This window comes from Rhinatrema bivittatum, chromosome 19 (genome assembly GCF_901001135.1).
Source record: "Rhinatrema bivittatum chromosome 19, aRhiBiv1.1, whole genome shotgun sequence".
Lineage (NCBI taxonomy): Eukaryota > Metazoa > Chordata > Amphibia > Gymnophiona > Rhinatrematidae > Rhinatrema > Rhinatrema bivittatum.
Genome location: NC_042633.1, coordinates 21,453,551 through 21,471,158, shown reverse-complemented (window position 1 = coordinate 21,471,158; position 17,608 = coordinate 21,453,551). Strand labels below are relative to the sequence as shown.

Below are 17,608 nucleotides of genomic sequence, written 5' to 3'. Positions count from 1 at the left end.
AAAAAACCCTTTTTATAGCAGAGGCATTTTCTCCACAAAGCCACACCATCGCCCCTGTTTCTAAAAGGAAGAACAAGGGCCCGTCCTGATTCTTGAACTTGCATGCTGGCACTTACAGCCCCACCTTCCGTTTTCACATTGATATCACAAGTCCTGGAATTCAGTGAGGCAGGGCTCCCCCCCAACCCCTCCAAAAAAGAATTAGGCAGAGAAACTCAAGTCACGTGTCAGATCTAGGGTGGTGTGCTCCATTTGAGCAAATTATTTTCCCATCTCAGCCTTTCCTTTAGTGCTAATTACGGTTGCCACTTCGCTCCAGGTCAACCCAAAGAGGCGGATCCAGTCCCTGGGTTTTGCCCCATTGTACACATGGAAATGTTGTTCCTATGGTGCAATTTTAAAGAACCAGTGCTGGCCAAAATTCCTCCTGTAAACTGGGTCACATTACCTCTCTGGTAGATGCAGTCTCCCCATTCACAACTGATTTATACATTTATAAAAAAAAAAAAAAAAAAAGTACTTCACCGATCATTAGGAGTCAACCAAATTTCTTTATTGGAAAAGAGGGGGGCTTGGGGGTTCTTTTTAACTTGTTAATTCCTGGGCAAAGAATTGTTCCTCCCAGGCACTGTTCCCCCATTGGGTGAGGCATGGAAATCCACCGACTCCGTGAAGTAGAGCTGGCCCAGTTCCGTGTTACTGCAGCCCCTATCATCCAGGGAACGGGCGTATAGGAGATCGGGGGAGCTCTGCAGCCTCTGGATGGCCAGGTACACCAGCATACCCTGCGTGGAGAAGAAAGGAGATCATGAGATGGCGGGAGGAAGCAGAATATGCTCAGGGCTCCAGCCTAATGCAATTTCTGGTCCGTTCCCCTCCCCCCCCTCCCCAACACCACCAAGGGTTCAGCATTCACAAGAGATTCTGCATTCTGATGCCCGTGCGTTTTGGAAACTCTGTAGGTCCCTTTTGCAGATGGCCTTGAGAGATATATAATGTTCGGATGAAATTCTGCCCCCAAGTCTTCAGTAAGACATTTGTTATCAGGATAACCAGAGTGCTCCATCCTCTGTTTTTGGGGATGTAGCAGATGGGGGATAGGCAGGAAGTAACTGGTAATGTCACTCTTCAGCCTCCCCTGACTCTGGTTGCTCTCTGCTGCTGACGTCACCTCGTCAGCCTCCTCTTGGCTCTGGCCAAACTCTCTGTGCTGCTGCAGTCACTTTTTCAGCCTCTCCTGATTCTGGATGCTTTCTCTGTGCTGTTGCTGTTTTATTCTTAGGGAAAGCCACTGCTTATCCTTGGTTACAAGCAAAGAGGGTTTGTCTTATTCTTTAGGATCCTTCCAGGTACTTGTGACCTGGATTGACTACTGTCGGAGACAGAATGCTGGACTTGATTAACCTTTGATCTGACCCAGTAGGGCATTTCTTATGTTCCTCATGTCCATCCAGCGCTGAAGAGAATATTTCAACACTCATGAGGTGGCCTCGGCAAGATCCTGCACCATACAGATGCCATCCTCGAGCAATTGGTAGACCAAAAGGTGTTGCATGGTCTGCTTCTCACTATAACTGCAGGTCTTGGCTCTAATAAAGTATCCTCATTTTTCCTTGTCGACTTTTCATCTACTGAGTTCAGTATGGTGGCAATTTAGGGTCTGCCAGATGGTCCATTCCTCTGCCCCTGCAGGAAACTGCTCAGTTGCTCTCACCCATGTTGATCCCAGCAGTAAGATCTCTAAGCTATGCCTGCTACATCTCCTAGTGTGGAGTTAATTTACTTTTGTGGTAAGAAGTTCCCACATGACTGCAGGTATTTTTTGGCCGCAGAGGGGTAGCTAATGTTCTTTGTTTGCCATTCCCTCTGTATGGTTGTCTGTGACTCTTCAGATGTTTTGGCAGCACTATTTTAGCAGCAAGGTCCAGGGTCATTCCAAGGTATACTAGATTTGCGCATTGAAACAAATGGACATCATTCCAGTTGATGTTTAATTCCTTATTTGTATCATGACCGCACAGTTGTTAGAGGCTGACCTGTATCTTGTTTAGATTTGGTCAAAGTTTATTAAAGGTATAGGAGTTAGCTAGTGCAACTGTAAAATGTGCTTGATCTGGGGACACCTCCTGCTTTTGCAAGTCATTGGTATAAATAAAAGCTGCACGTTTGGATAAATTGGTTGATCATTTGTGAAAACATTGAGGATGTGTGGTATTAACACACTTCCTTATGGTAAGCCATTCTACTGTGGATGCCAGTAGCTGCATTTTCCTCCAAGTTCAACATATACAGGTGGTGGTTTCTGGTAAGTATTTGGATCACAGTAAAAACTTTAAAAAATATAGCTGAAGCAGAAAGCCTGTGAGGGACTCGGTTGGACCGTTAGATGATCAAGGGGTTAAAGGGGCACTTAGAGAAGATAAGGCTATCACAGAAATGATTTCTTTGCTTCGGTGTTTACTGAAGAGGATGTTGGGGAGATACCCGTACCGGAGAAGGTTTTCATGGGTAATGATTCAGATGGACTGAACCAAATCACGGTGAACCTAGAAGATGTGGTAGGCCTGATTGACAAACTGAAGAGTAGTAAATCACCTGGACCGGATGGTATACACCCCAGAGTTCTGAAGGAACTAAAAAAATGAAATTTCAGACCTATTAGTAAAAATTTGTAATCTATCATTAAAATCATCCATTGTACATGAAGACTGGAGGATAGCAAATGTAACCCCAATATTTAGAAAGGCTCCCGGGGCTATCCGGGAAACTACAGACGGTTAGCCTGACTTCAGTTCCAGGAAAAATAGTGGAAAGTGTTCTAAATATCAAAATCACAGAACATATAGAAAGACATGGTTTAATGGAACAAAGTTAGCATGGCTTTACCCAAGGCAAGTCTTGCCTCACAAATCTGCTTCACTTTTTTAAAGGAGTTAATAAACATGTAGATAAAGATATAGTGTATTTGGATTGTCTGAAGACAATTGACAAAGTTTCTCATGAGAGGCTTCAAGGAAAAGTAAAAAGTCATGGGATAGGTGGTGATATCCTTTCGTGGATTACAAACTGGCTAAAAGACAGGAAACAGAGAGAAGGATTAAATGGACAATTTTCTCAGTGGAAGGGAGTGGGCAGTGGAGTGCCTCAGGGATCTGTACTGGGACCTGTACATACTTTTCAATATATTTATAAATGATCTGGAAAGAAATACGAGTGAGGTAATCAAATTTGCAGATGATATAAAATTATTCAGCGTAGTTAAATCACAAGCAGATTGTGATAAATTGCAGGAAGACCTTGTGAGACTGGAAAATTGGGCATCCAAATGGCAGATGAAATTTAATGTGCATAAGTGGACTGTGATGTATATAGGGAAAAGTAACCTATGCTATAGTTACACAATGTTAGGTTCCATATTAGGTGCTACCACCCAAGAAAGAGATCTAGGCGGCATAGTGGATAACACATTGAAATCATCGGCTCAGTGTGCTGCGGCAGTCAAAAAAGCAAACAGAATGTTGGGAATTATTAGAAAGGGAATGGTGAATAAAACGGAAAATGTCATAATGCCTCTGTATCGCTCCATGGTGAGACCGCACCTTGAATACTGTGTACAATTCTGGTCGCCGCATCTCAAAAAAGATATAGTTGCGATAGAGAAGGGCAACCAAAATGATAAGGGGAATGGAACAGCTCCCCTATGAGGAAAGGCTGAAGAGGTTAGGACTTTTCAGCTTGGAGAAGAGAAGGCTGAGGGGGGATATGATAGAGGTGTTTAAAATCATGAGAGGTCTAGAACGGGTAAATGTGAATCGGTTATTTACTCTTTTGGATAATAGAAGGACTAGGGGGCATTCCATGGAGTAAGCATGTGGCACATTTAAAACTAATCTGAGAAAGTTCTTTTTCACTCACTGCACAATTAAACTCTGGAATTTGTTGCCAGGGGATGTGGTTCGTGCAGTTAGTATAGCTGTGTTTAAAAAAGGATTGGATAAGTTCTTGGAGGAGAAGTCCATTACCTGCTATTAATTAAGTTGACTTAGAAAATAGCCACTGCTATTACTAGCAGCAGTAACATGGGATAGACTTAGTTTTTGGGAACTTGTCAGCTTCTTATGGCCTGGATTGACCACTGTTGGAGACAGGATGCTGGGCTTGATGGACCCTTGGTCTGACCTTGTATGGCATGTTCTTATATGGATCAACAGTAAATCACATGAAACCCAATTGTAATCAATTTGAGTACTATGGTGAATTACAAGCCTGACAAAACAGAATACCAAAAGTATTATGAAATTATAGAATAGACGCTTATTGTGAATATTGACCAGTCATAATGCCTTTGAGCATAATTGCTAGATGGTTAGCCTTATTTTTAATCATCGGTCAAAGTCCCGAGTAGTGAATCAATTTTTTTAGTATTTTCATTTGCTATGCGTATACTTCGTGCAATTTAGATGACACAACTTGTAAACATCGCTGATGGAATGGAAGCTCAGAAGCCATGAGCTGTCAACACGCCCGACATGGGTCCATGTTTCGAACGCTTGCCGTTCTTTATCAAGGGCTAAGGATCAGCGTTGTATTTGTAGTCCTTCGAGATTATAGAATTCAACAATGGCGTTTCCGCGTTTGTTACTAAAAAAAATTGATTCACTACTCGGGACTTTGACCGATGATTAAAAATAAGGCTAACCATCTAGCAAGTGTGCTCAAAGGATGAAGCCTATTATGACTGGTCAATATTCACAATACGCGTCTATTCTATAATTTCATAGTACTTTTGGTATTCTGTTTTGTCATGTTCTTATATGGACCATCTGCTAGTCCTTTGTCATGTCATATCTTCCAAAGCAACATTTGCGGTTGACAATGTTATCTGCTGCTGAGAGGTCGAAAAAAGTGACATCAGTGATTTGTCAAAACCACCTTCAATATACTGGGTGTTTGATGTCTCATCAGTCTCCAACTGGCTTTGGCTGGTGTCTCTCTGCTGTAGCAGTCACTTTGTCAGCCTCTTCCTACTCTGATTGCGCTCTGTGTGCTGCAGTCACTTCTCCAGCTTCCCCCTGCCCTTTGTGCTCCTGCTGCAATCACCTTTTCAGTTGTCTGTCAGAGTGCAGAAAGATTTTGTCATAGATGGCGGGGAACCTTAGCGTGAAACCAAGATGCTGGGAGTTTCTGGTGCTCATTCTTCCCACTTATGGAATTAATAAATCTGTGAAATATACTGAAGTCCCTCCCCTCCCCTCCCATCCATTCTGCTCCCATTCCATGTTAGCTGCCTGTGCAAAGTGCTAAGTAATGGAAGTATCAATTAATCATTCACTCCGAGGAGGAATCAATCAGCAACCTAATTGGCGGAAGACTGCACTACTCATGGCTCTACGCAGAACTTTGTGCAGGCCTAATGGGGAGCTATCATTGCTGAGGTCATCACAGATCAGACTGAGAGTTACTTAAAGGCAAGGAAGCTCATTACCCAGCACCTCCTGTGTGGGCAATGGAGTGCCAGCAGGAAACTAGGCACCACGCTGCTTTATGAGATGAATTCGGTGTCTGTGCTGACCTCCGCTCTGCCGCAGCTACATAAAGCACAACACAACCACACAGAAAATATCCCAGGCCTCCTTACGGTTGCCCTGGGAAATGCAGTCAAATATGACAGTATCAAGGGGTGGGCCTGGATTTTGTTATTTCCTCCACCACTATCCTGATTTTCCAGATCACTTTTTAATCTGATCTAGGGCCATAGTCCAATATATTTCACCTATAGAAGGGATGTCGGGCCTGTCGCTGGCCAGAGTTCCTTAACTCTCTGTGAGCCACTGACTTCATATCTACATTCTCTTGCTAAGGAAAGCAGGGTGTCTTAGAGGGGTAGGAGCGAGATCTGTCATCTGATGTTACACACCGATTAGGGGATCCATGGCCGCTTTTTCCTATGGGAAAAAGGGACAGCCCCAACCTTTCCCCATAACGGGGCCCATAACACAAGGCCCTTAAGGCAGTATCTAAAAAAAACCGGCAGATAGCTTATTTGGATACATTGGAGGCTGGGGCCATGTATGGAGCAATAAAAGATTATATGGTAAGGATGGCCTACATTTGTCTGTTGCAGGAAAGAGGATCCTAAGAGAAAAATTCAGATCATACATTATCAGGCATTTAAACTAGGAAGCTGGGGTGGCAGGAGGGACCAGTGAAATTGGCATGTCACCCCCAAGCAATGCAGGAAGTAGAAAGAGAAAGTAACAAAATCAATCAGTTCAAAAAAACAAAAAAGGTGACTAGGAAGAGCAGCTGGGAAGCTATGATCACAAATGCTCATAGTTAGAGCAATAAAATCCCACACCTGCAGGCCCTAATGATGGAGGCAGAATTGGACATTGTTGCTGTTACGGAGATATGGTTCACTGAGTTTCATGATTGGGATACTGCCATCCTGGGCTATAACTTGTTAAGGAAGGTCAGAGAGGACAGAAAAGGGGGAAGTGTAGCTTTTTACATCAAAAACAATATCCATGCAACTGAATTGCAAGGGACATGGGGTAAAGAAGAAGCATTATGGACTGTCCTAAATAAAGAAGATGGTGCTTCCATTTTTACTGGTGTGATCTTTAGGCCTCCAACTTAAATGGATTAACTGGACAGAGATCTGATCGAGGGCATCTAAAAGGTGGGAAAGAAGGGAGAAGTGTTGGAGATTTTAATCTACCGGATGTGGACTGGAGCAACCCTTCTGCGGAATCTACAAAAGGTAGAGAGATAGTGGATGCCCTGCCAGGGACTCTGTTCAAACAAATGGTAATGGAACCCACGAGGGAAGATTTGATACTCGATCTAGTGCTCACTAATGGGGATAATGTCTCTGATGTTCAGGTAGGGGCTCACTTGAGCACCAGTGATCATGACGGTATAGTTTGATATCAGGAATAGGATATATTGAAGTCACACAAAGGCCAGAGTTTTGAATTTCATAAATACAGATTTGTCAAAATGGGGACATACCTGGAGGAGGAACTGGAAGACAGAAAATGAGTGAGGTGGAACAGTGGGCCAAATTAAAAGGAGCTATTAGAAAGGCAACAAATCTATATGTTAGGAAAGTAAACAGGACTAAGAGGAAAAAGAAACTGATCTGGTTCTCAAAGGAGGTGGCTGAAAAAATTAAGGCAAAAAAAACCAAACCACAGCATTCAAGAAGTATAAAGGAACATAGGGAAGAATATCTGTTAAGACTGAGGGAGATGAAGAAAGAAATCAGGAAAGCAAAAGGTCAAGAGGAGGAAAGGATTGCCAAAGAGATAAAGTGAGGTGACAAAACATTTTTCAGATATATCAGAGAAAGAAGGGAGGCCAGAAGTGGTATAATGAAATGGATAGGTGATGAGGAGCACTGTGTGGAGAGAGTTGAAGAAATGGTAGAAATATTAAACAAATACTTCAGTTTGGTATTCACTAAAGAAGACCGTGGAGAAGGACCATTACTGGTTGACAAGACCATAGTTGGGGATGGGGGTAAACATAACTGTTTACAGAAGAGAATGAATGAGAAGAGCTAGGAAAACAAAGTGGACAAGGCCATGGGGGCAGATGAGGTTCATCCCAGGATATTGAGGGAACAGAGATGTGCTGGCGGCTCCACTGTGTGACCTGTTCAATAGATCCCTGGAAAAGGGAGCGGTGCTGCGTGATTGGACAAGAGCAGTGGTGGTCCCGCCTCACAAGAGTGGGAGCAGAGAGGAGGCGGGAAACTACAGGCCGGTTAACCTTACCTCGGAGGTGGGAAAATTAATGAAGACACTGCTGAAGGAAAGGTTAGTGAACTATCTACAATCAGGAGCGTTGCTGGACCCAAGGCAATATGATTCACCTGGGGAAGCTCCTGTCTGACAAATCTGATTGAGTTTTTTTGATTAGGTGACTAGAGAATTGAATCGAGGAAGAGTGCTCAATATGATCTATTTGGATTTCAGCAAAGCTTTTCATACAGTCCCACATAAGAGACTTATGAATAAAATGAGAAGCTTGGGAGTGAGCACTAAGGTGGTGGCATGGATTACAGATTGGTTGACGGATAGAAGACAGCATGTAAAGGTAAATGGAACCTACTCTGATGAGATCACACTGTTAAATAGAGTGACACAAGGATCAGCGTTGGGACCAGTTCTTTTCAATATCTTTGTGAGCGACATTGCGGAAGAGATAGAAGATGAAGTCTGTCTGTTTGCAGATGATAGGTCTGCAACAGAGTGGATACACCGGAAGGAATAGAGAGAATGAAACGTGAATTAAGAGTGGTTGAACATATGGCAGCTGGGATTCAATGAGAAGAAGTGCCGAGTCATGCATCTGGGGTGTGGAAATCCAAAAGGGCTGTATGTGATGGGGGTGAAAAGACTGTTGTACAGGGAGCAAGAGAGGGACTTTGGGAGGATAGTGTCTTGCTATCTGAACACAGCAAAGCAATATGACAAGGCGATAACTAAAGCCAGAAGAATGCTGGGCTGCATAGGGAGAGGAATAATCATTAAGAAAAAGGAGATGGTGATCCCCTTGTACAGGTCCTTGATGAGGCTTCGCCTGGAGTACTGTGTTCAGTTCTGGAGTCCGTATCTCAAAAGGGATAGAAACAGGATGGAAGCAGTCCAGAGAAGGGTGACTAAAATGGTGTGGGGTCTCCATCAAATGACTTATAAGGAGAGGCTGACGAACCTAAATATGTAGACCCTGGAGGAGAGGAGGTGCAGGGGAGATGTGATACAGACCTTCAGATAACTGAAAAGCTTTAATGATGCACCAACTTCAAACCTTTTCTGTTGGAAAGGAAACAGTAGAACTACAGGTCACAGAATGAAACTTTAGGGAGGGGAACAACTCGGAACCAATGTCAGGAAATATTTCTTCACAGAAAGGGTGCCTGGAATGCCCTTCCGGAAGAAGTGGTGAAGACAAAAACAGTCAAAGAATTCAAAGGGGCATGGGATAAACATTGTGGATCCCTAAAGGCTTAGAGGACAGAAATGAAGAAAAGAGTGCATGGGAGTAACCTGCTTGGTGCGACAGATACTTCCCTTAGCAGAAGCACGGGGATTACTACTCTCAACCAATAAGCCTTGATTCTTTTGACGCAACTGCAACATTACTCTCCCACTTTGACAGTGGGAGTGAAAAAAGGGAACTTGGATTCAGATGGCAACCAACACGGGCCTCGACTTTTATGGTCTGGGGGTACTGATAGTGCAGATATAAGGGAAAAAGCATAGGACTGCTTCTATTGCCAAGTCCAAAAGCAAAGCAAGTCAGCACCCAGTAAAAATATTACTAGCAGTAATTTTTTATGGGTTTGACAGTTGCTTGTTTTTTTTTATTGCAAATATTACTACCCTTATCATTAGGATTCGGGGTACCTGCACAGATTACCCTTAAGAGAAACCTGGGGGTGACCTATACTGCGTGGTAGATATTACCAAGAAGCTTACTGGGCAGACTGGATGGACCATTTGGTATTTTTCTGCCGTCATTACTATGACAGATCTTGTATCTACGCATTTGACGTCAATAAAAGACCCATCCACAAAAGTTTGCCCAGGGCTACATATGAGGTTAGAGCCAGTTCTAGTGCAGTTATTCCTACTTCTTCCACATTACAGCTTTCTTCTTTGCCCTGCACTCTTATTTCTTTGTCGGTTTTTTTTTAAGGGCTTACAGGTGTTTTGTATGAGGCAAGGAGCTGCTCCTGGAGCAGCCTCTGCTCTTTCTCTGCTCTTGGGCTTTTCAGCCTCTGGAGGCAGGAAGAGGAGCAGGGAGGATGAGGAAAGGAGGCTGGAAGATGATGAATTGTCTGCATCAGAGGATTCCCTTGAAGACATTAATCTCAGACATGTTAAATTACTGGAATGATTGCATAACAGAAAGTTTAGACGCTATTGCACCCTTAGAGTCAGTTAAAAACACCAACAAGAAAACATCCTCATGGTATACCGAATCTCTTAAAATAATAAAACGCAAGTTACGGAACTTGGAACGAAGATGGCGAAAGAATCCTCGACCGGACAGAAAACAGGAATACTTCACATTGCTTCAAAAATATAAAAAAGAAATAATAAAAACTAAAAAATCCTATTACGCATCACAATTGAAAAAAGCATACGGAAACCCAAAAATCTTATTCACCATTATACGAGAATTAACAACTACACCGGAACCACCTGTAATGATAACAAATGAACTTTGCAACAAACTAGCACAATTTTTTACAAAGAAAATTGAGACAATCTCATCAGAATTTAAATACCTCCCACTACCAAAACCATTCTTTTCAATCTGTGACTGTATTTTCTCAGAATTCACAAACATAAATGACACCACAATCATAAATATACTTACCAAATCCAAACCATCAAAAGTCCATTTAATCCGTGCTCAGGATTCCTACTCAAATCAATTAAGGAACACGTTGCCCCTTTCATATCTCAAATAGTAAATGCATCCCTATCTCAAGGAATCTTCCCTGACTCCCTGAAAAATACATCAGTTACCCCTATACCAAAAAAGAAAAATCAAGACCCTCTAGATTTATCAAATTACCGTCCAATTGCCACATTAACTTCCATCGCCAAAATAATTGAATCCGTTGTACTTCATCAAATTTCATCATACATTGAAGAAAATAACACCCTACATCGCAATCAACACGGATTCAGGAAAGGACATAGCACCGAATCTCTTCTCATATCTTCTTTTGATACCATCATCAGAGGATTCGATGCAAATGTAAACTACATATTGGTTATGATAGATATATCGGCTGCCTTTGATACTCTAAACCAGTGGTTCTCAACCTTTTTTCTGTCGGGACACACCTGACAGATGGTTCTCACATGCGTGACACACTGACCCATGATCGTCACAGGGCTAGATGTAAATGTACAGTTTGCATCCACGGGAACCCCCCTGATCCACAATAATGGATGTAAAGCAGAATTATGACATTCCCCGTTCAACTCACTCTACAAAAAAGATATTCTGGTTCTGGTGTCATCTCAGTAACAGCAACTCAAACTCCTTCTACTTTCAGGCTCAATAGCCCTACTTATGAAAAGACAGCAGTTTACCACCAATGCATGTCCTCTTGAGAAAACGCAACAAATAAGACTGATAAAACACTTACATGCTAGTAAAATATCTCGGTAACAGACACAGAACCGACCTAACATACTCCCAGGATCTGTAGTAATGCACATAAACTAATCCACACACAGTTACACCTGTATTATGGAATACACTCAAACAGGAGCAACCCTATCTATGAAAAGGCAACACTACAAATATTAAATCAGGCCCTAAAAACCAATACACCTCTTATTAGGAAAACAGAACTAGCAAGCAGCTATAGATCCCCACACAGAAATAATTGTAAAACTATACTAATAAGCAGAATAAATGTTTCACAACAACTATGAACAGAATAACATCCAACAATTAAAAACTCATAAAAACTATTAAAAATTATCCAAACACCAATAAAATATTTCAAAAAAAGCAGACACATCACATAATATTAAATAATTAAAATAGCAGTCAATCAAGAAAAATAAACTTAAAAAGCCACCTTTACTTACCCCCTCCAGCAGCTTTCCTACTCCTCTTCCATGCAGGCTGTAGCACACACCAGAAGCAGCAGTAGTGGCTAAGCTCTATACTCATGGTCCTCTTCCTTAGGGCCCATGTCTCTCACACACACACACACACCATACCAGTCATGCCCCCATGACCAGTTTCTGTCTCTCACACACCAATCATCTCCCAGTCTTTGACAAACACACCAGTCACCTTCCTGAACAGTTTCTCTCATGCCATACACACACACACAGGCTTCCCACTCCCGTGTTCCACTTACATATATGGGCTTCTCACTCTCATAATCACTTTCTCTTTCTCACATACACTCACCAGTCTCTCACTCCCATGCTTGTTCTCTCCACATGCACAGGCTTCTCATTCCCATAATCACTTTCTTTCTCTCCCACATACACACACACCAGTCACCTGATCTCTCTCATGCATACACACACAGGCTTCCCACTCCCATGTTCTCTTTCAGATATACAGGCTTATCACTCCCATGCTGTATCTCACACACTCCCAGCTTTCTCACTCCCATGCTCACTCTTCACATGTACAGGCTTCTTATTCCCATAATCACTTTCTTTCTCTCTCTCACATACACGCAAACACACACCAGTCACCTGATCTCTCTCATGCATATACACACACACATAGGCTTCCCACTCTCATGTTCTCTTTCAGATATACAGGCTTCTCACTCCCATGCTGTGTCTCACACACACACAGGTTTCTCACTCCCATGCCCACTCTTCACCTGCACAGGCTTCTCATTCCCATAATCACTTTCTCTCTCTCTCTCTCTCTCACACACACACCCGTCACCTGATCTCTCTCATGCATACACACACACACAGGCTTCCCACTTCCATGTTCTGTCTTACATACACAGGCTTCTCCCTCCCATGCTGTGTCTCACACACACCCAGGTTCTCACTCCCATGCTCACTCTCTTCACATGCACAGGCTTCTCATTCCCATAATCACTTTCTCTGTTACACACACACACACCCAGTCTCTCTCTCATTTCCATGCTCGCTCTCCACGTGCACAGGCTTCTCATTCCCTGAATCACATTCTCTCTCTCACATTCACATACACACCAGTCACACCGTCACCTTACCAACCAGTCTCTCTCATATACATGCACACACACAGGCTTCCCACTCCCATGCTCTCTCTCACATAATCAGGCTTCTCACTCCCATGCTTTCTTTCACATACACCCCCACAACACCAGGCTTCTTACTCCCATGCTTTCTCACATACCCAGATTTCTCACTTCCATGCTCTCTCTCTCTCTCTCTCTCTCTCTCTCTCTCACACACACACACACATCCCTGACTGTCTCACACTCTCACATACACATCAGTCATCTCCTTGAGCAGTCACTTTCATTGTCTCTCACATATACACATACATCAGCTCTCTGACCAGTTTCTCTCAATCACACACATACTCTCGATCAAATACATTCTCTCACTTACACACAGGCTCTCGATCACACACATTCTCTCACTTACACACAGGCTGGCTGGCTGCTTCTCTCTCTTTCTGTCACTCACTTCCTCTCCCCCCCCCCCAGCACAAACGGTAGCTGCTCCTCCAGCCCCCGCAAGACAAGAAGGAAGAATTCCATCGATCGCGGGAGGCTCATGCTGCTCTCTCCTTTCCCTTCCGCTTTCTCCCCCAGAGCAGGAAGATCAGCTGCCTCTCCTGCTGCCACCGGACTCCTGCTATCTTCGGGCGTCCGAACTTCCTGTCGGGGGGGGGGGGTAGCGGAAGCGCAGCGCACAACGTCCGCTTCCTCCCTCCCTCCCCCCCCCCAAGCAGGAAGATCGGCGGACCATACGGCCCGACGCCCGAAGATAGCAGGAGGCCGGTGGCAGCAGGAGAGGCAGCTGATCTTCCTGCATTGGGGGGAGGAAGCGGAAGCTGTGCGCGACGCTTCTGCTCCCCCACCCCAAGCAGGAAGATCGACGGACCATACGGCCCGACGCCCGAAGATAGCAGGAGAACGGGTGGCAGCAGGAGAGGCAGCTGATCTTCCTGCATTGGGGGGAGGAAGCGGAAGCTGCATGCGGCGCTTCCGCTCCCCCCCCCCCCCCGAACAGGAAGACCGGTTGGCCATACGGCCGCAGCAGCGCTTCCCCATGTGTGCCGTGATGGCGCGCGAGGCGTGGGTTCTCTTGCGGCACGTTCTTTCTTCTTCCCGCGCACCACTTCCTGTTCCGGGTCCGGGGAGGGGGGGGGTGGGGGAATGCAGGCGCGGGAAGAAGAAAAGGCCAGCCGCGGATGCCACAGCTTTTTTTTTTTTTGCACCGCTGCCGTTCCCGCTGGGCTTGAACGTGCTGATAGCCCGGCGGCAACGGCAGCAGGGAAGAACGAGCAGCGGGAGGGACCGGGAGCCACGCGACACACCTGCCGGTGCTTGGCGACACACTAGTGTGTCGCGATGCACCGGTTGAGAACCGCTGCTCTAAACCATACCATACTCCTGTCTAACCTACAACAAATTGGTATTAGGAATACAGTTTTACAATGGTTCACCTCATTTTTACAAAACCGTCCGCAGAGAATATCTTTAGGCAAATCAAAATCTGACTGGTATACAACTAATACAGGTGTCCCACAAGGTTCATCCTTATCTGCATTACTTTTTAATATCTATCTCTTACCCCTTTGTCGGCTTCTCGATGGCCTAAATTTAAATTTCAAACTTTATGCAGACGATATTCAATTTATCTTACCATTTACTGAATCATGGACCAAAACATTTTCATTACTCCAAATCTATTTAGAAACAATAAAAACCTGGTTAGCCCACAACAGACTCAAACTGAATGCAGCGAAAACAGAACTAGTTTACCTATCTACTGTTCCTGATTCCAGCCAATGCCCTCCAAAAACATTCACTTTTGATGGACAATCTATACTAATAACAAACCATGCTAGAAATCTTGGTATAACAGTAGATTCAAAGTTATCCCTATCAAAACACATATCAGAAACTGTCAAAAAATCATTTTTCAAAATACATATGTTAAAAAAACTAAAACCACTTTTGTTGCCATCAGATTTCAGAACGGTAACACAAGCTTTAATATTATCAAACCTGGACTATTGTAACGCACTATACATTGGACTTCCACTATCATCTTTACATCCACTTCAGCTTATCCAGAATGCTACTGCTAGACTGATATTCAACCTTTCAAAAAGAGAACATATTTCTCCAATACTACAACATTTACATTGGCTTCCCATTACTCACCGTATAAAATACAAGATCTTAACCACTATTCACAACTTACTTTATAACCCCAATTCTGTATGGCTTTGCTCTATGCTACACATATATAAACCAACAAGACAACTTCGATCTACCGATAAATGTTTACTAGAAATACCGTCAGTCAGATCCACCAGCCTAGCCCTAACAAGGAAAAGAGCTTTTTCAGTCTTTGGCCCATCTTTGTGGAACTCAATACCAGACAATATTCGGATGACACCTAACCGAAACGAATTCAAAAAGCTGGTTAAAACTTTTCTATTCAACGACGCATACAATTACAGTACTATCACCTAAATAAATATCCTGAATTATCCATATCCGTTTGACACTTGCTTTGAAAGAATTATTTTATTTTATTTTATTTTCCTTATGTATGTGAATTATGTTTATGTTATATACTTAAATTTGTTTTATTATGTATGTAAACTTGTAAACCGTCAAGACGGACACGTAAGTGACCCCATGTGCGGTATATAAAAAACGTTTAAATAAATAAATAAATTAAAATAATAGGTTGCCTCAGAGAAATAGTAATGAGGACTTGGAAGAGGGTGAGGTTCCTCTTAAGAGTGGAGATGATGCCTCCATGCTGCATCTCTTTCATAAACAGAAGTTGACAACTTTGATTTCTTAGTCTCTGCATCTGTTGCATATTACGGAATTTAAAAAGGAAGAGACTCCCTCTTCCAAGGAAGATCATATTATGGTCAGCCTAATGAAGTCAGGTTCTTTCCTCTTCATCAGGTGGTGTAAGATTTAATTGATTTGGAGTGGATGGTTCCTGAGTCTGTATCCTTTATTTATTTATTTATTTTATTTATTTAAGTTTTTTTATATACCAACATTCAAGACAGTAGTCCCATCATGCTGGTTCACAAGAAACAGGGGTGCAATAAACTTTACAATTTGAACAATGGTGCAGAAAAGCAGTTACATGTAACAGGGAATCAATAACTAGGAGTAAGAAGGAAAATGAAGATTAAATAATTATATATATATATATATATAATAACATTATAAGAGGTGGCTATTAATGCTTTGGACCCTCAGGTCAAGGAGAAATGTCATTTTCCCAGAGTAGATGCTTTGGTTTGCTCAGTAACTAAGAGAATCACTGTTCTGGTTGAGGGTGATGCTGCTCTTAAGGATTCTCAGGACAGGAAGATAGAATCTGTACTTAAGCAGGCCTTTGAGATGTTAACATGGCTCTCCAAATCTCAGCATGCTGTTGCATTTTGGTGAGATCTGGTTTGCGTTTTGCACAGAATGTTCAGGATGAATCAGGGAGGATTCCACTCAGTTGAAACTGGGAGCAGCATATTTGGAAGATGCCTGCTTCAATTTGCTCCGCTCCTCTGCTAGGGGAGTAGCGTACATAGTAGCAGCTAGAAGGCTTTTCTGGATGCACAACTGGTCAGCAGACTCCATCTCTAAGATTAACTTGACAAAGTTGCCCTTCACAGGGAGGCTTTTGTTTGAAGAGGAATTGGAGAAGATGGCAAAGGCCTTGTGGGACTCCAAGGTAACATTGGGGGCATGAAGAAGTAGCCTAGTGGTTAGAGCAGAAGGCTAAGAACCAGAGAAACCAAGGTTCAAATCCCACTGCTGCTACTTGTGACCTTGGGCAAGTCACTTAGTAGATTTTAAAAGGGCTGCACATGTGCCCATAAACGCATGTATCTTGGCACGCACAAAAATACATGCTATAGCCTACGCACATAGGTTATAAAATACTCTTTACGCGCACATATCCTTGTTAGGCACAGGAGTCTGGTGAACATCAGGGGGGAGAGAGAGAGCCGAGGGCACAGTATGATACTCTATATATGGGCCATGGTAAGGAGGCACTTTGATTTGGGGTGAGTTTTCAGGAGGTGGGTTTGGGTTAGAGGTGTGGTGTTACAGACACATTCAGAGGTATCCATTGTAAAATTGACATCATTAAAGAATTTTTGACCTTATAAGTGATGAAAATTCTAAAAAGAGGAGTTGATTTGTACACTGCAGCTAGCAGAGGTTCTCTCTCTCTCTCTCCTGATGTTCACCAGAATCCTCCGCCTAATGAGCAGCTGTAGCAAAGCGGCACGTGTAACATACGCACGCCGGCTAAAGAAAATATGGAGTTACATGCGTCAGTGCTGGCCCTGCCTCTGTAACGCCCATGCCCTGCCCCTTTTCCGCCTACTTTTTCTGGACGAGCGTACCTCAATATATGCGCGCTCTTCCCGGCTATTTAAAATTTGCGTAGCTCCTGCGCAGCCCACCTACGCGCGTATGTGGCCATGTTTGCGCGTGTAAGGCTTTTAAAATCTATTTTTTTGATTGTAAGCCCTCTGGGGATTTTTTATTTCTATTTCTATTTTTTTTATTTCATTTATATACCATCATTCTAAATCATAATCACAGTGGTTTACAAGATAAGCATTCATAATAAAAGTAAAATACATAGATAATTAAAACGGTCAAATAAAGCAAATAACATATATACGTGTTCAATTCGTTTGTTGACTTAGGCAAGAGGATCAAGTTATTCTTATTTTACGACCGGGAAATACTTACAGCACCTGAATGTAATCTGCTTTGAAATGCCAAAAAGAATATAAATCAAGTAAATAAGGTTCCCAGGCTCCTGGTGGACAATGCTAAGGGCTGGGTCCCAAAATGTTTCATCCTGCAATA

General features: G+C 43.1%; 1 protein-coding gene across 2 annotated transcripts in view; it reads right to left on the bottom strand.

The window, feature by feature from the left end:
* Positions 1 to 530: 530 nt before the first annotated feature.
* SYNGR4 (synaptogyrin 4) overlaps positions 531 to 17,608 on the bottom strand; it is a 48,614-nt gene continuing 31,536 nt past the window's right edge. For both annotated transcript variants that reach the window (XM_029584761.1, XM_029584762.1), the window contains exon 5: positions 531 to 785. In XM_029584761.1, coding sequence (XP_029440621.1) covers positions 594 to 785 — 192 coding nt within the window. In that variant the 3' untranslated portion in view covers positions 531 to 593. The remainder of the gene's footprint in view (positions 786 to 17,608) is intronic.